General features: G+C 42.8%; 1 protein-coding gene across 12 annotated transcripts in view; it reads left to right on the top strand.

Moving 5' to 3' along the window:
- Positions 1 to 24,224, top strand: part of PRR5L (proline rich 5 like) — a 190,504-nt gene that overhangs the window by 126,060 nt on the left and 40,220 nt on the right. For all 12 annotated transcript variants that reach the window (XR_009187588.1, XM_071218095.1, XM_058305563.1 and 9 more), the window contains 3 exons: positions 5,203 to 5,251; positions 19,293 to 19,350; positions 23,937 to 24,028. Coding sequence is in view for 11 of the 12 variants with exons in the window: in XM_071218095.1 (XP_071074196.1) it covers positions 5,203 to 5,251; positions 19,293 to 19,350; positions 23,937 to 24,028 (199 nt within the window). In the remaining variant the exon portion in view is untranslated. The remainder of the gene's footprint in view (positions 1 to 5,202; positions 5,252 to 19,292; positions 19,351 to 23,936; positions 24,029 to 24,224) is intronic.

The following is a 24,224-nucleotide window of genomic DNA, read 5'->3' as shown; positions in this document are numbered from 1 at the left end:
GTGATTGGTCCCCTTCATGAATGTTGGTCCTTTATCCTAGGCTTTGGAAATGCTCATCTGGCTATACTTTGAAGAAGATGCTGAGAAGCAGTAGCGTGCATTCCTTAAGAAAACGGGCTTTGGGGTCCAACCCACCTGGGCAAATCCTAGCAGCTAATACCTGCTGAGCATTGCCCAGGCGCTGTTCTAAGAACTTTACCAGGATTAACTCATTTAACCCTTGCAATATTCTGGGAAAATAGGTACTCTTATTGTGCCCCAAATTCCAGTTAAGGAAACTGAGGTATGAGGGAGTGAGGAGCATGCTCAGGACACTGCAAATAACAGCTGCTAACGGGCAAAGGCAGAATTCAGACCCAGGGGCCAACTCCAGATCCTGGACTCAGCCAGGCTTCTCTTCTCTCTGTCATGTGCTTGCTGCGTGTCGTTGTTCAAGTGGCTGAACCTCGGGGCCTCAGTGTCCTTGAGTATAAAAGTGGGGCTGTGGCTCCTACCTCCTGGTCTCTTTGAAGCTTAAATGAGGAAACACATCTATGTTGTTGGGAAGAGTGGTGGGCACTTGATACCTCCTGAGTAAACTTTAAGTGAACAGAAAAGCCAGCTCCGTTCTTGGAGCAACTTTTTCTACTTTCTTATTTTTTTCCCCAACAAGTTACCCTTCCAGTTTATAGGGAAGAATCCCTAGAAAAGGGTGGGAAAAGTGAAGGGAGGCTGTCAGATGTAGCATCTGAGCCTAGCAGGAACATATGACCTAGGACTGGCAAGGAGGACTTCTCTTTCTTGCAACCTGGAAATCACAAACCATGGCTCCTTAAATTTTGCTGCTGTTCTCCCACTTTTCTCTTATTTCTTGTGCTTTACAAATTAAATTGGTAAACTTAGTGAATAAGGTGACCGGGCGACTTGTACATCTGTGAATTTAGACTTGTGTGTCTACAGTACCTTGATATTTTTACTTCCAACTTTTGGATAAGATGATGTGCCTGTCCCTAATGAGAGAGTGGCCACAGATGGGGAAAACTTGTCCAATCTCTAGTTGACCCTTTTCATCTAGCCTTTAGTAGGTTCTTAGTAAAAGGTTGCAGTTTGACAAACTAATGAGTAGAACTCTTATTCTCTAACAATTGCTCTTTCCTTTTGGTGGTGGTGGGGGTTGGGTGGTCCATGAAGTGGGGAAACCGCTGCCAAATTCAACTGGAGATGGTGTATCAAGACGGAGGTTTGGCAAATCCCTCTTTCTCTCAGTTCGGCTAACACAAGGGTAGAGTTTTTCCAAAGCACCCTTTCCTTGTAAACCAAGTGGGAGCAGAATAAACAAAGAGTAGAGAAACTGATTGCAGATTTGCAGCTGAGACTCAGCGGCAATCTGCGCACAGGTTGGCTTGGCTAGTGCAGCTCTGGGAACCCCAGCCCTGGCTCCCTCTCCCAGTGAAGTTGGAACAGAAGTTCCCAGTTGACCAACCTGGGGTGGGTTTGGCCTCTATTACCTGGCCAGCAGCTTCCTAAGGCTGGGTCCTCGGTGGAGACTCACTTCCACCAGGCTTCTCCAGCTTCAGGCCATCCTGATGTAACTTTGGTGCGGTGGTTCTTGTTCATTTAAAAAACTTTAAAAAATTGTTTTTGAGTAGGATTCATTCACATGGCACAGAAATTTTAGGTATATATAACAAGGTATACAGTGAAGAGTCTCCTAACTTGTACCCCAGAAACCCAGTTCCCATTTCCCTCTTCCCAAAGATAGCTATGATAGTGGTTTCTTGGGTATTCTTCCAAAGTTTCTTTATGCATATATAAGCAATATGAATCTATGTTCTTATTTTCTCCCTCCTTTTAACAAGGTAAAACATTAGACCCACTGTTTTGCTTCTTGCATTTAAAATTTTTTTTATTATAGAAGTTGTAGGTTTATAGAAAACTCATGCAGAAAATACAGAATTTCCCTATTACCTCCCCCCATAACCAAAACTTTCCCTATTTTTAACACTTTGTATTAGTGTGGTACATTTGTTACAATTGATGAACAATATTATAATTATACTATAATTTATATTAGGGTTCACTGTTTATGTTGTACAGTTCTATGGGGTTTAAAAATTTTTATTCTGGTAAAATATATATACACACAACCTAAAATTTCTCCTTTTAATATTCCAGTTTTTACTTAAAGTAACTTAGGTCTTATATCATTACATAGATCTCTCTCTCTCCCTCCCTCCCTCCTTCCCTCCCTTCCTCTCTTTCCCCCCACCCATGTCTATATGATGAGCCATAATTTACTTTATTGGTATTTTATTGATCATCATTTTTAAAATTCCTATATTTTGCTACAATGAAAAGCTGTTCATATACACAGTGACCTTGTTTTACTCATAACATGTTCAGACAGCTATCAGCTTCACTAGGACAGTTTTTTATAAGGGGCAAGGGAGCTTATTGATTTTCCCACCTAGTACAATAGAATCTTGAAGTAATTTATTAGGTAGGACTTATTCTCTTCAGATATCTCTATATAACAGTACACAGTAGAGAAGGTTTGGAAACTGGGATTTGTTAAAAGGACAAATGTGTGCTTTATCTTACTGTACCTGGTTACAGTCCACCAGGTTTAAAGTACATGCAGCAGATTCTCACATCTGTTTCAGGTTCCTCCTCAGTAAGGAACTAGTGAGCCCCCTGAGTGTGGTGGAAGCCATTTCTTCTTGGTCCATTTCTTTCATTCTTATCTGTCACCATCTCTTTGCCACTGATATAGCTGCTTTGTAGCTTTAGAGATCTTTTTGCTACATCTTTGTCTTTTCCTTTGCTGAGGCAATTGCATCAAGTCCACTCTTTAGCTTCTGCTGCTTTACCAGCTAATTTCTACCTACAGCTTTGTCTTCCTGTAAGGTTCTGCAGCATTTTGGCCCCAGCTGTGGCTTGTTGCACCTCTGCCTCTAAGCTAAGGGTACTCTGCCTTTACTCTCCCTGTGTGATGCAGCCTCTTTCAGCCCTCACTGATCCATGGGCGAGGGGGTCTACAGCTCTGTTAAGAAGAAGCCTCTGAAAATGGATTCCTCAGCTGGGTAACCTAATGGTGCTCCCTGCTTGCCAGTGTTAAATGTCCGGGGGCAATAATCACTTCTTGAATCATGCCCTGCCCCAAATCACAATTGTACTCAAGCAGCTTCCTTCTTCATCTTGCTCTAGTAGGATTTCTATGGCTCTTGGCCTAAGATTCACCCTTCCCCTTGACCTATTTCTCTTGCCATTTCACCTGCAACACCTTCAGGACTACAGGGTTTTCCCAGCATGGTTTCCTCAGGATTCCACCTCTACAGCACATTATTTGGTCTCAGAATGGTTTTAGCCCCTCAGCAGCTTGAGTATCCAAGATATGCATTGGGAGCTCTGCTCTAAGGAACTCTATTAGGACTTGTTTTTTTACTTTTCATTGAAGTTTTCTGTTCTCGCTCATGGCTTTGAGATTTCTCAGTGGCCATGAGGACTTTGCAAGAAGGCATTTCTCCCTCCAGTGGCCAGGAGCAGACTCTCTGCCTCTTCCTGTTGCCAAACCTCCATTTGGGGCTGCCCACTAGGTTTCTGTTTCCTGCCTGAGGTCCACCACTAGCCTTCTGCCTTGAAGAGCAGTGATGACTGACATACTCTTAGCCCAATGACTGGGGAGACCTCCTGAGCTCTGGTCAGACCTGCCCACATCTGGGAGAACCCCCCGGAGGTAGTGATGGGGTGGCCTTCCAGGAGCCTCTCCCAAAATGCAGTATCCACCAGAGACATATTTACTATCAAGGCAAAAGGAAGGTGTGTGCCTTGCTCAACACATGTTCACCATTTTCCAGGGCTCTCTCTGGCACAGAAATTTAAATCATGGGTGTTTTTCTCTGCTTCAGTCTTGGTCCTATTATGTTTGTTCTCTGCACATCACAGTCTCTTACTGTAACCTCCTGTTTATCCTTCATCAACGTGTACAAACCCGTTTTGGGGAGTTAATACCCAGCATGAGGTTGTCAGAATCTTGAGCATTTGTTCCTTAATAGCCATAGCTGGTGGGATGAGGAAACAAAATCATTTGAAGTCATGAAATGTTTACTCAGTAGGGAGCTCACTGGATCTTGGGAGCCAGTTATTCTTGTTTTTAGCTACCTCGTCATGCTTGTATAAAATTAAAGAGAGTGCAGCAGGGCTAGTCCCATTATTTGTTACAGGGAGAATGAGACCTGATATCAAAATCTAATTTTTTTTCTTTTATTTTTTAGCACATAAGACTCTTTGAAATTATCTTGTGAGTGTATTTGTAAACATTCATATCTATCCATACCCATCCCCATAAGAATATAAACTCTGCAAGAGCAGAGACCTCATCTGCCTTGTTCACCTTTGTATTCCTAGTGCTAGAACTAGGCTGAGCACATCAAAAGCAGCTCCATAAATGTTGGTGGCCTGAATAAATAGAAGCTGGCTCTTCTCTCCTTTGTGTTTTCCTTGGAAGGAGTGCCTCATTCCTGTCTGAAGGCCACCACTAGCCTTCTGCCTTGAAGAGCAGCGATGACTGACATGTTCTTAAACAGTGACTGGGGTAAGATCACCCAAAATGTGATACCAACTTGAATTTCACATGTGGGTGTCTCAGGTGTATCTGGAGGAAAGACAGGATGAGGTTATGGGGGGAAATGGTGAATATGCAGAAAGTCTGGGTTTGAGTCTTAGTTCTGTCACTGACTTATTTGGGGGCTTTCTCCAAGCCTCGTTTTCTTTTCTCTGTATAGAAGATACAGCAGTCCTTGGTTGAAGCAGCAAAATGGGATCATGTGTATGAAAAAATGTCTTTTTTTTTTTAAGCCATAACATGCTCTGCAAATGTGGAGGACTAAAACATTGTTGTCTTCCTCTTCCTTTTTTTCCTTGCTTCCCGTAAAGTCAGGCGCCCTGGCCTGTCTCTACCAACTCTGTTAGAATAAGGATAGCCCATGACTGTCCTCTTCAGGCAGTTGCCTCTGCTGAGCAAACGTAGCAATGGATACTCCTCCAGGGTTTCTATCTGCCCCGGTTCCCTGGTAACTTTGGGGGCGTGTAACCAGGACCTAGGAAGGTTCACTTCCCTCTTCCCCCTGAAATTGGCTTCTCAGTGGTCACCAGCATGTGCTGGAGAACTGAGCTCGAGCTGTTGTCACTGAAGGCTGCTTGACTATGTTTCTCTCTTCCCAGGCGGTTGCTGAAGAGTGAACTTGGCTCTTTCATCACAGATTATTTCCAGGTAAGCTCTGGGGGTCTGAGTATCAGTCATTCTTGGGTATGTGGGTACATGCACCCAAAGAGATGGCCAGTGTTGTGTGCTGGGGCATTCCTCCAACATGCTGAGTTCCATATACCGAGTCCCTACTATGTAGTGGGCACTGCAGTGTGGTGGTCCCTGGGCAGCATGGGCAGGAGTTGTCCCTGGGTTGCGGTGATCAGGACCTCTGGCTTTGTGGTCTCAGGACTCCTCTACACTCTTAATGTGGTTGCTCATTTGAATGACTTCTCTCTATCCTGACCATTTTAGAAATTGACACTGAGAAATCTAAAAATATTTCTTAATTCATCCAAACAATAAACCTATTTATTACATATTAGCATAAATAGCATTTTAACAAAAAATAACATTTTCAAAAGGAGCAGAGTAGTGAGAAGAGTAGCATTGTTATATATTTTAATTTTTGAAAATTTCTGTTCTGTCTGGCCTAATAGCAGATACCTGGATTCTCATATCCACGTCTGCATTTGATCTGTTGTGATGCATATAATGTAGTCTCAGGAAAACTCCATTGTACACTCATGGACAATGTGAGTGAAAGGTAAAGAGCAGCTTGGAACTATTAAGAATATAGTTTAGACCATGTGAATCCCTTAAAGGAGACAGGGAGATCCCCTAGGGAACACTGAACCATACTTTGAAAACTGCTGCTCTCAATACCTGTATTAGTCAGCCAAAGGGGTGCTGATGCAAAAATACCAGAAATTGTTTGGTTTTTATAAAGGATATTTATTTGGGGTAGGAGCTTACAGATACCAGGCCATAAAGCATAAGTTACTTCCCTCACCCAAGTCTATTTGGAGCAAGTTGGCTGCTGACGTCTGCGAGGGTTCAGGTTTCCTGGGTTCCTACGTTTCTGGGGCTTGCTTTTCTCTGGGTTCAAGGTTCCTTCCTTCCTGGGGCTGGCTTCTCTTTCCTCTGAGCTACTTCTCAGGGCTCTAGCTTAAGTCTTCAGCATCAAACTCCAACATCCAAACTCCAACATGAGAAACTCCCTCAACTCTGTTCTTTGCCATGCGTTTTATCTGTGAGTCCCCATCCTACAAGGGGTGGGGACTCAATGTGCTAATCATAATTCAATCATGACCAGGTACAGATCAGATTATAAACATAATCCAGTATCTATTTTTGAAATTCATAACCATATCAAACTGCTATAATACCATACCCAGGTATGGTATTTAATTGGGTATAATCATATGTGCCCTTCAGCCCAATTAATCTTATCCCTAAGCTTCCTAAAGATGATACTTTTAAAGACAGTATTCGGGGAAGTGGGTGTGACTTAAGTGGTAGGGCTTCCACCTATCATATGGGAGGACCCAGGTTTGATCCCTGGGGCCTGCTGATAAAAAAGAAAAAAAAAGAGAAAGCATGCCTGTGCAGCAAGCCAGTGCCCATGCTTTGAGCCAAGTGCCCACGCGAGTGCCCGTGCTGCGAGCTGAGTGTCCGTGCAGTGAGCCAGTGCTTGTGCAGGTGAGTCACGCAGCAGAATGATGACACAACAAAAGAGAGACAAAGGGGAGAGTCAAGATGAAGCACAGTGGAAACCAGGAACTGAGGTAGCGCAGGTGACAGGGAACCTCTCTCTCCATTAGAGGTCCCCAGGATTGAATCCTGGTGAATCCTAGGGGAGGAAAAAATGAGAAGAATAAAAGAGAAATAGATACAGAAGATCACCCAGCGAATGGACAAACAGCCAAAATAGCAGTGCGGGGGCGGGGGGGGGGGGTGGTGGTGGAATAAAGACAGTATTGGATTAGGTGACCTAGCATCTCTTCTGCCTAAACACTACGGTTAGGGGACTGGTGAGGTCAAGGTTCCAGATCCAATTGGAGGATGGTTTCCCACCCATAGCCCAAAGCTGAGTTCCTGACTTAGCCAAATGCATATGGGGGAGGGAGAAGAGAGGTAAACTTTCCTAGGTCTTAGTTACATTCCCCCAATGAGTGAAGTTAGAGTTCCAGCTTTTCACTTACTTGCCTTGGATAAGGTGCTTCCCCTCTCTGTGCCTGGGTTTCCTCAGATGGGAATAAAAAAATGACCTACCTCGTAAGGTAGCATATACACTCAGCATATAGAGCATGGGGGACAGCAGAGGGTAGTTGAAAGCATGGACCTTAGAGCCAGAATTCCTGAGTTCAGTGCCTACTAAAGCTACTTTCTAGCTGTGTGCTCTTGAGAAAATTGCTTTACTTCTCTATTTCAGTTTCCTATTCTGAAAAACAGGAGTAATAGGACCTGACCTTATGGAGTTATTATGAAAATTAAATAAGTTATTATTTGCAAGTTCTTAAACAGTGACTGGCATAGAGTAAGTGCTATATAAGTATTTATTCAATATATACATATATATATTTGCACATATAAAAATATATACGTGTGTGTATTATTCTAAAGTATAATCCATCCCTTTTTGTCTTAAAAATGCATGACATCTTTTATACAAAGAGAGCATATTTTTAAGGTACTTTAAAGAGGTTTTAGCTTTTAAAAATAGCAGGCATTTTGAAGATTTTTCTTTCCTTCCAAGATTCAGAAAGCTTAGTTTTATGTGTATTTTGAAAGAATGACAAATGCCAGTTGTTAAAACATACTCACACACACACACACACAAACGGTCACTCTAAATCTGGATGAACCCTGACCCAACAGAAGCCTAGAGTTGGTTTGGGTCATGTCTCTATTACTTGGAAAAAACCTTCTATCCAGGGAGAAACAACAGAAAGATTAAGGAAGAGATAATTAGTCACAAATGTGAATCCCTTCAGTTGCCCTTGACTCAAAGGTCAGTCACACCCTCACTCTCTTCCCTGGCTCTGTAGTGATTGATTTTAAATCCAACTACAGAGAAGTGGCTTTTCAATCAGTTCTGGAGAAGCCTGGTGCCCAGGATGGCATTCTCGTTGACATTTAAAATAGACAGGGTTTGGGGCGGTTGCAAGCAGGTGTTAAATGTCAGTCTTCTTTTGGCCTTGGGGGCTACCCCTAGGAAGGCTGGGGAAGGACATTTGGGTGGGGACTTGTTTATCTGGGAAATCTTGAGGTTTTGGTGAGGGGGAAGGCAGTTAGTTAGTGCTGCTTGCAAAGCGTGCCAGACACAAATAACCACAAGTCATTTCCTATTAGGAACATAATCAGAAAAAACTGCATGGTGACTATAGAGTCTCTTTCTGAGAATGTGGAGTAGGGACTGATTTTCAGTTTTGAATCTGGGTTTTCCCTTAGTTTAAGGTGCTAGACTGGAAAGAAGGGTATCCTAGACACTGTTTCATAAAATGTAGGTTTTATGTCTCACTAGCATGCAGAAACCTTTAAAAACAAACAAAGAAACAAACAATTTGGTTCCACATTTTATCCCCAGCACCTAGAAGGTGTCTCTCACGTGAAAGAGATGCTCAGTAGGTGTTCTTGCGGGGTGAGGGAGGTAGGAAGAAAGAAGTTGCCCTCCACAAATATCTGAGATGATTTTACATCCACTGGTATTAAATAACATTAGACCTCAAGATTAAAAAGTGTTTCCCTTTCTTATTTTCTCTTAGCTCTTTTCCTTGCATCAGGGAGAATCCTAATTTGTGCCCATGTATTTTTTATACTTCTCCAATTCTTGGCAGTCTCTGTAGTTATGGAACAGTAGTGGGCAGCCTCTAATTTAGTGTCTTCAGCTAGGGATCCTAATTAATTAGAATTTGAAAACTTTTTTTGTTTTCGTTGAGTTGATCGTTGAGTTTCACTCTATTAATGGTAAATTAAATTGCTATAGTGCCCCTTTCCAACTGAATCACATTTTTAAAAAGTAGATTCATTTGAGGAAAAAAATAGTGTCCAAAAGGATAATAGTATAGTTGGCTCTGGCTATGGACTGAATTGTGAATGTTGTTCAAGGGTAAATGAGGTTTGCAAAGCCTGGTGCCAGATACTCCTGGAAAAAAAGGCTAGTTCCAAAGCCATTCATTCTATAGAGGAAATCTTCAGATGAAGAGGGAAGTCCAGGACACAGGAGGCTTATAGAGGTGAGCTTAGCCTTGTGTTCAACAATCAGATGCAGTTTCAAGAGGGAAAGTCAGAAAGGGTTCCAGAAGGTGCATTCCTCTAGCAAGGTAGGGGAGGAAGGTCTGGGGCTGAGTGAGGGACAGAACGCAGGGTAGACAGGTAAGACACCAGACCCTTCTGTGGTTGCTGTGGCAGGTGAAGCATGGGCTCAGTGGGCACCAGCTCCTCACGGCAGAGGGCTTAGCTGCACTGCCTGCTGGGCATCTGAGTTCTGCGAGGAGCTCCATCCCATCCTGCAGCCAAAAACCCAACCCCAGAGAGATCTGCTTTTAAAGCCATCCCCCTGGCCCTGTTTTCAAAAGTGAACATTTTCATTTTACAACTTTAAAAAAACTCACAGAAAGATTATCTTTAGTGAAGAATAATGAAAATGACCCAAGGTGAAAGCAGGGGAAAGCAGGTAGGAAAATAGTGCTTATCTCGTGTCTGCACACTTAGAAGACAGGCCATTTGATCCACAGAAGCATAGGTTTTTGTAAGACACTGCTGGAAAAATATTTGACATCTCTAGGATTGAATTTTCTTTTTCTTCTCTCTGTTTAGAATTGTGCCTGGAAGGAATATTGGCGTTTCAAAGACTAACTCTATATCCTAGTGACAGCTCTGAGGAACAACTGGTTCCTTACAGCTTTTGAAACTGATGATACGAAATGTTCTGCATTTATCTGTAGCCTAATTAGATACCTGGGTGGTATAGGTCAGGGGGGTTTGCAGATGGAACATTCTGGTATTCCACATCTGCTGACTGTGTTATGTCCATTGGAAGTTTTTTCCCAAGCTCAGAAAATTAAATTCCTTTAGTTGGAATTAGCATTTTGCTTGTTTCAGAAACTCAGTCTATAGTCAATGGCTTTGAACAGGTTAGTACTTGGGAAGAGGGGAACTTCAGCCACCACAACTGCCACTGGTTCATGGGTGACCTGGTAGTAGTTGATATATGTCAATGTATATCCAGCTCTTTATCTGTTTCCATTTCCTGCCGGTATCTGCGAGAGTTCCAGGAAGCCATATGCCCCCTGGCTCATCACTATCAAAGAGTATGATAATGAGAGCGAATGGCAGGGAGTTGCAGGAAAAGACTCATGGGAAGTGTCGCGGACACCGTGGAGTTTACCACTGAAGCTAGAGCAGCAAGATAGATGCAACTACAAAAGTAACACACAGCATAGCACTAATTCAAGATCAGAATCACAGTAAAGACTTAAACAGGCCCAGAAGAAATATGCTTCGTAGGGACAAAGATGGGGCTTGGAATTCACAGCAAGTTCAGTGGAGAGAGGATAAGGAGTGGTGACGATAACTCTTTTGTGATTTCCAAACCAAAACGGAATAGAGAAGTCTCAGCTTTTCTTTGATCAACCTGGGAAAGCATCTCACTGATAAAAGAGGTGATTAGGTGAACTGAGGGTGGTGAGAGGCAGTCAACATTTCTATACCTTTGTAAGTAAAATTGGGGCCAGTAGGGATGGGCTGGGCTGACAAGATGAAGGATGGGAGAGAGTAAGATGCTTTTTTGTGAAAAGGCTAGAGGTTATGTTGGATTTGGCCAGTACTTGGAAGAAAGTCATTGTGGGGTTTGTAAAAATTGGAATGGCCTAAAGCTCCCGTTGGGGGGATTAAAAGGGGTGAGGCTGGTCTGGAGGCTGTGAGAAGGCCCATGGGTGTCTCAGCTCTATGTGGGCTGCCTACCAGCCAGCGGTTACCTTTCACCAGCTTTGCTATACTTCATCTCCTCAGCAGTTACTTACGTTTTGTGTGATTACGTGCATATTTTTATGGTATTTGTCTCATTTTATGAGGATAAATGGAAAAATGAGTCTTGAAACTGATAGCCATAGGTCTTAACGTAATTGAGATAAAGATGAAAATCAATAGGCATGCTGAAATGGTAAATCTTTAGCCTCATTGGACTTAGGTTATTGCACATTCAATTGTGAAAGAAAAGAGCATGTAGGTACAAAATGCTGAAAATATATCACCCGAAGATGAGCTCTGAAGATGAGGTGTAATTAGGGATTTTATAATCCTTTTTAGCTCCATGGGAGCAGAACACCTTTTATCATGTAAGTGTGTTGTTCCACTTGAGTACGTATTTTCAGGAACTCATTATATATGAAAATTGGATGATTTCTTGTATTAGGTATGGAATGGCAGGAGCCAGGTTTAGGGCACTAATGGGAGAGGGATAGAAGACATGGGTATACTCTGGAGAAACAGTGTTAAAATAAGTAGATAGAAAGCAAATCCTCAAGACTGAAGAATGAACAAAAATAAAGGGCCGGGGTGGGGGTGGGGGGGCAGGTGGTGGAGTGGGGTATAAGTGCTGACTAAAGCAAATTTATTGTTACTGCAGTTATAGTCTTGTGTTAACTGAGTAATTTGTAACATTGACATAAAAAAATTAATTTTTCATTAAAAAAAATAAATAACCAAACTCCAGGACAACAGCAGCAACAACAAACATAACTGGAAATATTCAGCAATTCATTGGGCAGGAGAGTTGCAACTTTTGTTTGACATGGACAGCAACAGGATATCTTTTTCTGAGACTTTTCAAAGAAGACAAAATAATGATAATAGTACTTATGGGCCAGCTGTTGTTTTAAGCCAGGGGTTCTTAACCTTTTTTGTTCTACAGACCCCTTTGCCAGTCAGGTGAAAACCACAGACCCTTTACTAAGTCCACAATATACTGTGTATTATATAATAAATGTATCATCCCGCACCAACACGTCCTCTCGAGAATTTCACTTGAATTTCAATACAAGCTCACTGATCCCTTGAGAACCCCTGTTCCAACAGTTTTCAAAGTAGGGTCCCTGGACCAGCAGCAGCTTCAGTATCACCTGGAAACTGGTTAGAAAACCTGCCTCAGATTAAACCAGAAACTCTGATTTACTTGAGGCCCAACAATCTGTGTTTTAACAAGTCATTCGTTATTCTGATACACGTTTGAGTTGGAGAACCATTGTGCTAAGCATTTTTCCTGTCCTAACTCATTTATTCCTCCTAATGACCTGTGAGGAAAGTCTATTATTATCCCCCTTTTTACAGATGCTACAATGAAGGCTCAGAGAAGGAAGGTTATTTGTCTAAAATTGTACAGGTAGAGAGAAGATCAAACCCAGGTCAATTGGCCACAGACAAAAAATCTCTTAGATTGTAGTTTAAATGTTAAAATGCCCTCAAGACATCCCCAGAAAATACCCCAGTGGGAAGTGGTTTCGGGATTTGTTTAGTTTTTGGTTTTTCCAGCATGTTTTCCTGTTCCTTACAAAATAACTTTTTTAAGATCCCAAATTTACTTTTTTACTTATTCTGAAATGTGCTAAAGGAAGAATGATCACTAGCACCAAGTTTCTTACCTTCTTCAGTCTCCATCTGGGGATCTCTCTCGAGTCTTGTCAGAACTACACACATCCAGGAATGGTTTATGAGGAATTCTCTGGGCCTCTGGCTGATTTGTGTTTATAAGACTTTTTGTAGTGCATCTGGGAAGGCATCCAGGTTGGCAGGGAATGTGGGCATCATTAGACATGATGGCTCTATTTTCAAAGTCGTACGGGAAAAAAAAAAAAGGAGGTGGCCTGTGATTTACTTCCCTGGGTTCAGGCCAGTAGCAGTCTTAGTAGACATGGACGTCACTGGAGACAAATGGCTGGAGTGAAATTCCTGGATGACACAGGTCTTGGTAGGCAAAGCTAAAATGCCACTAGGGAGGGAAACAGTGTCTCATTTTGGGAATGGAATCTACCAGGGAGCCATGTGTTCTGTGTTCACCTTGCTAAACATTGGGTGTGGGTAGTGGTGAGGGAGTTCCTTTGGAGAAATGGAAGTTGGGAAGTTGGTAGCAAGTTTTGGGAGCAGGAATGACCCAGCTGATGAAAGACTTATGCTGGAACCTAGTTTCGTGGCCTGAGATTGTCAAGCCAACTGCCCACAGTATCTGTAAACCTGAGATGGAGCCCAACTGCTTTCCCCTGTGTGCAAGGACTTAAGAACCCCCTTGACAGGGCAGGAGAGCACGATGGCTGAAAGCATCACCCCTTGTGCCAGGTAGGTCTGGGTTTCAGTCCCTGCTAAAACACTTACTAGATATGTGATCTTAGGTATGATACTTTACCTCTGGGCCTTGGTTTTCTTTGTAGTAATCTAGTTGAAATGATGGTACAAACTTGATAAGGTTTGTGTGATTACTAAATGAAATGACATATGCAAAGCACTTGGCATATAGTAAACAGTCAAACAAATATTAGTTGTTAGTTTCTCAATATTTTTAAAATTATTACGGCTAAAGGAAACCAAGAATATTAAGGGGGGAAACATTGGCTTTGGATTCAGACCAACCTGTGTGCAAATTTCACCTTCACATTTGCTAGTGTGTACACTTGCTTTACTGAACCTCAATTTCTTCCTCTATACCAAGGGGATAGATTTGTGGCATAGATTAAATGAGATAATGCATGAGAAACGTGTAATATAGTGCCTGAAATAGGGTAATCACCAATAAACGATGCTATTCTCGTTCTGACAATTATCATTACCGTTGTCACAGCTAAAGCATTAGATATGATGGATAGCTAGCAGCCTTGGCATTTACAGAATTCCTACCATGTAGAAAGTTCTTCCCTTGGAGAGATGGTGTTAGCAGTGTTCTCCCTTTCCTTTCCCCCTCAGCCTTCTGGGTTACCCATTTTTCTGGGTCCTTCTGACCAGGTTGGGAGAAGCCTGCTTGGTGGGAGGTACCCATTGTTGACAAGCCCAGTTCCACAAAGATACCCCCACCTCCTCTGCCTTCCAACGCTTCCTACTGCCTACCCTCCGTGGTTATCCAGGAGGAGCTGGATCTTTCCTGACCACTGACGACTGGGTGTTTTCGGATAACTTGCCCCAGACATCCTTGTTTACATTTTTCTTAGCTGAGCCTCATTTTTCTGTTGACAGCCTTTTTTTTTATGTCTTAGAATAAATAGATATGTCAGCTGTTTTTCACTTTCCAGCCCCTCTGCCACCTCATTAAAGTACCACTATTCCTCGTCTAAGTTCATTTAGACGGTGGAGGTCTGCTTTAAATAACAATTGTCCCAGTTCCAAGTCCCAAATCATTTCCTAGATGGCTACTATTTTACTGGTTTTGGTTTAAAGCCTTCCAGCAGGGGAGGTATTAAGTTGGTGCCATCAGACAGGGAGAGGGACAAGAGAAAGCTGAGATTTTCTCCAGCTCCATTACTGTATCTCCATCACTGCTGTTTAGCAGCAAACTTCTACTCACCACCTTCTGGAGTCAGGACATTGTTGGTGGCCAGGCTGGGTATGCTCTGGGTGAGATCCAGGGAGAGCAAACATGTCGACAGACAATGCAAATAGCTGCCTGAATCAAGGCTTTCTTTTTTTTAAATTAGGTCTCTTAAAACGCATTTGAGCAGACTGATGCCTTACAGATGTCAAGTTGGTGTATCCTCAGGTGAAGTGACCAGCAGACAGGACTGGTTTCATAATTGGCGAGCCCAGTGCAAAATGAAAACTCAGCCCTGGCAAGAGTTGATGAAGTCAGCTCTCCTTCTCTTGGGCCCACTGCCACAACCCATGGGGGACAGGAACCCTCCAAGGGATTGCAAACTTCATGCTGGGCCTCCCGTAGTTCAGGGGAGGACGAGAGGTCCTCCCGAGTCACTGTTTAACTCAGGTGCATGGTACATGGTGCCACCATTCCAGTGTGGTGATGTTACCACCATGTCCTTCTCCAAGATGCAGTGGAGTTCATGTTCAACTCCGACCCTCCCCACCTCCAGGCCCTGTGCCCCACTGAGGGTGGAGGGCAACAGCGGAATACAGGCCATGCCGTTACTGACATGATTGGGTCACTGACCCAGGTAGATGTTGACAATGGTGGTGGAGCAGGTTGGAGGAGGCTGGGGTGGGACCCAGGTGCCAGAAGAGCGGAGCTGGGGGCTGAAAACCTCTTCTGAAGACGTGGCAGGAGGCTGGACCACGAGCAAGCCAAAGCTCCAAATCCCCAGCGTGTGCTTCCTTGTCCCATTGGATTTCATTTACAAAAGACAAATTCTAAGATAAAAGTATTAAGCATTCAAGATGGCAACTGCAGAGCGTGAAACCCTGGGCACAATGTCCCTTCTGTGCATGGGGTCCGTTGGGGCACGGGATCCTGCTGACTGCACAACTCCGCTGGACAGATGGTGGGTGCCAGGCTGGGCCAGCACAAAAGATCCGTACTCTAATGGCACGCGCTGAATTAATGAGGAGTTGTGGAGAGCCTGTGACTCACTCATAGGTATTTTTATTGGGATTTGGGGAGAGAGACTCTGCTTCTTGCCTCAGTTTATTCAACTGTAAAATAAGAGCAAAACCTACAAAGTCCTAGTGTGTAAGAATTTCAGGATGCTTTTGAAAGGGGCTGTAGCTTCCTGGAAAACAGGTATACCCAAATGTCATCTAAGTTGCATGTGACCAAGTGATTTTGAGCACAGAATTGGAGAGAAGGATAAACAACTAAGTCCCCTTTTATGCCCAGGTTTTGTTTTTTGTTTTTTCTTTTTCACTTATTTTTTTAAAAGATACTTCGATTACATTAATGTTACAGAGAATATATAAGGGATTCCCATATGCCCCATTTCCCACAGCTGCCACCTTTTCCCACATTAGCAACATCTTTTATCAGTATGGTACATTCATTGCAATTGATAAACACATTTTAGAGCATTGCCACTAAGCATGGATTATAGTTTACATTGTAATTTACCCTCTCTCCGGGTTGACTCTGTAGGTTATGGCCAGATAAATAATGACCTGTATCTGTCATTGTAATGTCATTCAGGATGATTCCCAAGTCCCAAAAATGCCCCCCTATTATACCTGTTTTTCCCTCTCACTAACCCCAGAACATCCATGGGGCACTGTCTCCGCAACAATAAGCCCAAGTTTTTTGGTACATATTTCACTCCAAGCAACAGAACTTGCATGCCGTGTATCATGAGAATTTTTAAAAGAATGCTTTCTTTTCCATTTCTCCATAATACGGGAACAATGACTTTTTCTTGAAAACATTGAAAATTTTTATCTAAATGTCTCCTTTCTAAAAAGAAGGAAGAAAAATCTAGGCCATGTTCTGAAGCTTATCCCTTAAGATACAAGCAAAGAGATATTAAGTTAAGAAAATATCAATGGACTTAGGGAACCTTTATCACTTTTACTCTTAAATGTCCTATCTCTTATTTGCCATTGTGAAAGTCCAGAATAATCTTTAGCACCAAAATGGGCAGGATGGACATTCAGCAAATATTTATTAAGTACCTACCATGTACAAGGAACTGTAGTAAGAGCCAGGGATATGAAAATAAGAAATGCTCCTTGCCTCAAGGACCTAAAATCTTAACCAATGTATGCTTTTAATTCATTTCTATTATTGATTTATGATATAACTGGGACTAGTTTTTATTTAAGTGCTTCAGTCCCCCCTCCTTCAAAATGCAATCATTATAGTGCTGGAACAAAATGATAAAAACTGTATCACAGAGGGATTCTCTATTATATTTGGAGATCTGTCTTAGAAACATAAAATGAAGAAGGGTGTGTAAAGTTGCTTTGGAAGACTAGGGACATTGGTGTTGACATTAGAGGTGGTAACAGAGAATAATGGCTCTCCAGAACCCTTTCACAAAATGCTGAGCTTTGGGGGAATGTTGTGAAAACCTCATTTGAGCCAGATGAAGGTGAGGGCAGGGACTTGAGGCTACCACTAGAATGCTTGCTCAGTGACCTTCATGAGGAGTGGTTGCCTCCTGGACACACCTCAACAATATATTCATGTCCAGCTCATCTATCCCAAGCTCTTGGTGGCCTGAATTTGGTGCTGTGGTGGTTTTTGCTTTCAGACCCAGAAACTTCTGGGACTCATTTACTTGACTGGAAGATAGAAAACATGATTAGAGTTTTACCTAACTTGCTTGCCTATTTCATAATTCTTTATGAAGTAATTGACTTTTTTTCCCCTTAAAATCTTGGTATACTCCATAAGGTGTCACTCTGACTTTGATTTGGGGTTCTTTCTAATATCTTGAAACTAAATGGTGGCCAATTACTTTTTTAAACAAGGTCATATGTTGGGGGATAGAATCACGTCCCCCACAAAAGGCATGTTCAGGTCCCAGCCCTGGTCCTGTGGGTGAGAACTCATTTGAATAGGACCTTTGAAGATGTCATTAGTTAAGGTGTGCCCAAACCAAGTGAGGGTGGGCCTGAATCCAATATGGAAAAAGTCCTTATAAGCAAAGGAAATTGTACATAAAAAGAGAGGCTGTGGGCAACAGCCAGAAACAGAAAGTCAATGGAACATGGAGGAGAAAGAAGATACCACCATGTGCATTGACATGTAATGGACAAACCAGGAACCCCAAAGATTGCTGGTCAGCCAGAAGACACCAAACCCAGGAGGAAGCCAGACTTCTAGACTTTGAAACCATCAGCCAGTAAATTCCTATTGTTGAGACAACCCATTGTCTGGTATTTGTTTTAGCAGGTAGAAAATGAATATAGTCATATTTCATAAGTGTTAATAAGCTTTATGAAATTCGAGTTTCAGGTGTGAATTATAGAAAGTGATAGTACATTTGAAAAAAATCTGGTAATGTGATAAAGTCCCATTCATTATTAATTCCCTTTGCCTCCCACTCCCTTTGTGAAGACAGTTGGACTAAGATAGCAACTATTACCATCCTTATCCCAATCACTAATTACCAAGGATATAAATACACCTATCGACCTAGTGTGTGTATATTTGTAGTTTGTATTTTGTAATTCTCATGATAACTTTGATATCACTTCTATTGTGCTCATTTTACAGTGAGAAACTTGTGACTCAGGGAAATTAAGTACAAGATCACACAACTAGAAAGTGGCCCAAATGAGACTTGAACCCCTCTCTGATACCCAGGTTCTTTCCACTCTGCTACGCATGCCCTCTTCATTGTTAGAAAGGGTTTTAGGGTTTTAAAGAAAGTGTGGAGAAATCCTTCAGGTTTTCTGTAAGATACCTATTCTCCCTCCTCCCCCACCCATAAGCATTTTGATAATATAATAATATGAGGTGAGTGGAAAGGTACCAGCCAATCCATTTGTTCTTCAACTTGTGAGACCTACAGAGAGGCTGTTCCATGTCTTACGGGACCAGTCCTTTCAGGAGAAGGAGGAGGTTTCAGGGGGGAAGACTTGCTGGAAGAGAGCAAAACAAAGTGGAAAGAGCTTGGCTTCTGGAGCCAGGAAGACCAGCTGTGTTTCCAGTGGGCAGGACTCTTCACAGGCAAGAAGTAAAGCAGGGATAATAGCACCAACTTGATAGGATTATTAGAGGGGTGAATTGAATGAGATGAAGGATACAAAACCTCTGATGCATGCAGAACACTCAACACTTTTTAGTTCCAATTGCAAAAGGACTTGACTTTACTCTCTCATTCCACAACTTTACCAGGTACTCAGTCATTGACAGACGTGTTCACTGCTGCTTAAGATTTTGCCTGCAGTCTCATTCATGCTAGTGTGAGAAACCCTAAATTTATCCTTTAAAAAAAATCTATTTCTGTGTAATTTCCCATTGCCTAAATGTTCCCTTTTCTGAGTTGAGATCGTTAAGGAATTGAAGGACATTGCATGCCAACAACAGTTAATTCACCCAGGCTTGCACCACGGCTCTTCCCCTGACTCAGTGGGTAGAGGTAGTAGTCGGGTCTCCCTCCTTTGCTGTGGGAAATTTCCCTGACTTCTCCTGAAACTTTGGCCTTCTGAGAGGACAAAAGATTTCTTAAACTTAGAAGTGAGAGTCTATGGCATGCAAGTGCCTAGAAGTCTGTGCCCTCTCCCTTTGGAAGTGGAAGAGGGTTTGTCACTTATGCTCTAAAATGGCCCAACTCTTGTGTTCTTTGTTCTCTTTTGGCAGAACCAGCTTCTTACAAAAGGCCTGGTCTTTGTGGAGGAGAAGATTAAGCTGTGTGAAGGCAAGTACAAGGCAGCCCTCATAGAACAGGGCCTCTGTGACTCAGCCTCTGATGCTGGAGAGCTGAAATGCTCTGTCCCAAAGTGGTAGGTTCCAAGTGAGTGATTCAGCCTGGAAGTTTCTTCTCCAACTAGGCGACAGCACTTTATGTGATTCAGCCACTTCTGGCAACGCAAGTCAGAACTGGGTTTGAAAATGAAGTGGAATTGGGCAGATTTGTTGGAGACCTTGATAAGAGAGGTCTGCAGGGGATGCCTGCTGGTGGTCTTTAAAGGAGTTTGCTTGTCCTGTGGCTCTTGCCCTGGCATTCTCTCTGGTCTAATCATATAGGCTATTTCCTATAGGCCTTTGTAATATTTCCCGGGATCATGGAGGACAAGTGTCCTGTCCATTTGGGGGACATTAGGCTAAGCAGGCACCCATGCAATGGGGTATGATTTGATGGGCAAAGGGAAATTTCCTAGCCTTAAAAGATTTTAAAGTCTGATCAACAGGCTAGAACACTGACAGAGACGTGAGATGGCAACAAAGGTAAGGCTTCACAGCTTTGCTGGGGGCGACTGTTAGCTCCCACCAGTCCGGGTTCTGATCTTAGCTTGCCACCTGTTTGTTGAGTGACACTTGGTTTCTCTGAGCCTCAGTTTTTATCATCTTTAAAATGATAAAATGGGACGAGGGGTCTCAGGGAGTATAAGGTATGTACTTGGTGTAGTATGATACTTAGCACATAAGTATACAACCTGGTTCTTTCTTTGTATTCTGCTCTAGCCTAATGACCTCTTTCTGTAAATCAAACCTGCTTCTAGACCAAGACTTAATAGGTTTTATACCATCCCTTTTTTTCTTGCATTCCCTGGTAAAGAAATTAGTATCCAGAGAATTAGCTCCTAGAAAGGCAAAGTAGAAAAGTTCCAGTGCCTGGCACACAATAAATGCTCATCAAATCTTTGGGAGAATAGATGTTAGAAAATTAACTTCTAAATATTTGAGGGTTGGTTGAACCTATAGCTTGTTTCCCCTGAATATATCTATGCCTTGACATCTTCAACCATATAGATATCCACTTAGCTCAAGGCCTTATTTTTAAGTGACTTGCTTTGACCAGGAACTTGGCATGGTGGCCTTTGCAATTTGGCATCAGGCTGGCACACAAGTGTGGAAGATGGTAAAGGAGGGGGTGTTGTTCCTGGCCACGTTATTTGTATTTAAGTCATTTGGGGAGTCATTAAATTATCCCAGAATTGAGAAAAGTGGGTTTATGAAGAAGTACTGAGCAAAACTGGAGATTCATCTACCCTTAAAAGGGAAAGTCTCTCACCCAAGTGACACTCAGCATAGATGCATTCAGAGTGGAAATGCAGACAGAGGTAGGTGGGATGAGCAAAGATTATCCAAGATTCTGTGCCTCTGCCCCAAAGAGAGTCGAGAGAACACCAGGCTTGGGGATTCTCTCTGGGCCCCCTGCAGTCCCAGGGTTCTGGGTCTCAGGACTCTTGCTGCACAGTGAAGGGGCAGGTGGGGAACTGTTTACCCAGAACATCTCTACTTTTTTTTATTTTATAAAATATAAAATATTTTATATTTTGGGGGAAAAAAGGATTCCTTTTTTGTTAAAAAATAAAGCTTGGAAATAACTGATATGATGTATCCTTCTATCATTGGACAAACTTCACTTTATTTACATATTTGTTAATTTATGTATGTCCTGCCTTACTGCAGCAGAAGGGTCTGGTGGTGGCAGCTCATATCCATCTGTTTGCTTTCTTGGATCTAGGTGAATGTTTCTTCTAGAGCTTCAGTGACCTTTACTTTTAGAATGTTTCTTAAACCTGTCCTAAATATCTCTAGTGATCTAAACTTCTGTGGTGCATTAGAGGACACATTTTTACAAGACAGCCATCTAGAACCTTCCATCCAAACCCCTTTCATCTTTGCAGGGAGCTTAGCCCTTGACCTGTGGGCTATTTCTGGAGGAGAAGTCACCTCCTTCCTTTAACTCTTTTCTTCCCCAGGGCTACCTGTTTTGTTAGCCTACGTGTTTCTCTTTCTCTGATGTTCTTCTTTGAACACTTTCCAAAACCTCCAGTACTCTCTGAAGTTTGCAGCCAGCAATTCAACCCAGGTTCTCAGGAAGCACCTTCTGCTGCCAGGTTGAAGGACTTCCTCATGATGGTGGTAAAGGGAAAACGTGGGCCTGAGTGCTGACCTGCAGGATTCTCCTCCCTTTCTTTTCCTTCAGACTGGGAGTGCCTCTGTTTATCTTTCTGACAGACAGCTTAGGATGAGGGCCATCAAGAAAAAAGCAGGAACAGCCTTTTTCCCTCCAAGGTACATGAATAGCCTTTTTCCACTTTTTATAGCATCCAGGCATTAGGATTCACCTCGCTTTTAGGAATGAGATGAACTAACATTTCAGATGGTCCTTTTGACACCCTTTCCGACAAGTGGAATAGTACAATCTACATTTGGAAAAAGGATAGTGATTGATTCATTCAACAGCCATTTGTTGACCAGGTCCTTTGCCAGGTGCTGGGAACAAAGTGGATTACAGACCCTTGCAGAGATCACAACTTGGCAGCGGAGACAGATTTTAATCCAATTCTCACAAAATATAAAACTGCAACCAGGACAAATCCTAAGAATAGAATCCCTAGTAGGGCAATTTGACCAATGGAGGAAAAGACTTTCCTGGAGCAGTGATGCCCAAGTTGAAATTAGAAAGATAGACAGCAATAAGTTAAGCAAAGAGGGGAAGCAAAGAGTAGTCTAAGCAGAAGGAATGACCCATGCAAAGGCCCTGTGACATAAGAGATCACAGTGAGCATGAGGGACTGAATTAAAATCCATATGGTTAGAGCCCAAAGGCTGTGGGGAAAACAAAAGAGGATGAAGACACAGAAAGAGCCAGACTTTCCTGGACCTGGACCATGTAGGCCATGCGTAGAGATTTGCTTTATCCTAAGTGCCAAGGAAAATATTCAAGCCAATTAAAAAGTCCTTCTCTGTACTGTCCCCTATTTGGGTTAAATGGTAATCTCTTTCCACTCACCAACCCCAGTATCTGCAAAAATCTAGACACTTGGTGTATGCTATTCATACATTCAACAAAGATTTTTAAAAATCTGTTTATTGATTGGTACCATGATAAGCAATAGGAAGATAATGGTTTTTAAAAAGAGAAATATAATGGTAAGCAGGAAAGACAGGGCTCATGCTCTCATTCACTCCCCTTCTACTCGAGAAGACAAAGAAGTAATACGGGATCCTGATGAAGTATGGTTCGTGTGTTGCAAGGGAAAGTGGAGGGTGCTGTGGATTTGCATTTTTCCCCAGTGTATTTTACTCTGACCCTTCAGAATCTGCATGTCTTTGGTTCTGCTAGTCACTAGTCATGCCCTCATTCTGTTTTCTCTACCCAGCTACTGCTTTTATTGTCTATTAAATTAATAGACGGAAAATGCTGAATGAGTCTTTCACGATTTGGTCAGTAGAGCTGGCAGTGTTCTGTCAAACTCATCTCTAATCTTGGCTGACCCAGTTTCTCTGCCTCCAATGAGCAAAGACAGTGCCCAATCAGCTCCGTTATCTAGGTCATTAAACAGCAACTGCCATGCCAGCTCCCCTTTGCCAATGCCCACCTTTCCTGCAGGTACTTGCATAGCCTTCCTGTGACTTTGGTGGCCCATGTGTAGCTGGCCTGGGGTGGCAATTGGCCACAGCTCAGGCTTCCTGATCCCAGGGATGAGTGGGCACAGAGTCAATGGGTGGACCCTGTGCTTTGCAGATGTCCTTTTCTGAGAACGCTGCTGTCCCACTTACTGCAAAGCAGTGGGTGGAGGTGGTACTTTCTGGGTCCTCTTCCACCTCCCTCCACTGACAGCTCAAACCCAGAAAAAGCCAGTGTCTTAGTGATTTGAAAAGCAAAACAGTATATAGCTATGCACTGATCTCCTTGATTGGGGTGGTTAAGAGCATGGGTTCTGGAATCCCAGCTCTGACTGCCTTCTAGCCATGTGACCTTGGGCCAGTGACTTGGCCTCTCTGAGCCTGTACAGTTGCAATTTTAGAGTCTATCTCATTAGATGTCTTATAGGTAAGTAGTTTATCATGGTGCCTGTAAAGTAGTAACCATTCACTTGATGATAGCAATTATGACATGATTTGAAAACTTCAGCTCCCTTTTTTGAATTGGGAGGTTAAAAGGCATATTTGCATATTTTCAGTGTAGTCTTTCCATCCAGTCCCTGATCTACTGTAGTATTACCTTGTAGGTCAAGGGAAGGTAATGAGCTTTCTTCCTTCCACCCACCCCTCACATTTCCAGTATTAGTAGTGAAGTGTCAGCTTAGATCCCTATGCGAACCATTGTAAGACCAGTGTATTTTTGCCCTGAGAATTTCTGGTGACCTTAACCCTGGAAGACCTTGTAGTACCATGACCTGGCTCTGGGCTTCAACGGCTCCTGGCTGTGAGTTTTCCAGCATGTACACCCTTACATTTTAGATGGACTGTCTTTTGGCCTCTGCTGCAAGTACTGATGAGTTCTTTTCTTTCTTTCTCCCCTCCCATCTTCTCTCCCTCGTGTAGGTGAAAATCTCATTGAGGTTCTGGCTGAAGTCTGGGACCACTTCTTCACTGAGACTCTCCCCACCCTGCAGGCAATATTTTATCCAGTTCAGGTCAGTCTCACTGGGGAACGACCTCCTGCTGGCCCCAGCAATGTTTTATTTCTTGATCTTTGCAACTTAGGGCCTCCTGGTGAACAGGAAAGAAGCTGGAGACTGGGTGCTGTGAGTTGCTTAAAGCACTTGGAGATCATTTGAGTACTCTGGGGTCTATATTTAGCACCTAATTTCAGGCAAAGAAGAGTGCCTG

The sequence above is a fragment of the Dasypus novemcinctus genome, chromosome 10 (genome assembly GCF_030445035.2).
Source record: "Dasypus novemcinctus isolate mDasNov1 chromosome 10, mDasNov1.1.hap2, whole genome shotgun sequence".
NCBI classification, from domain to species: domain Eukaryota; kingdom Metazoa; phylum Chordata; class Mammalia; order Cingulata; family Dasypodidae; genus Dasypus; species Dasypus novemcinctus.
The sequence above is the reverse complement of the archived record's forward strand: the minus strand, read 5'-3'. Positions and strand labels throughout refer to the sequence as shown.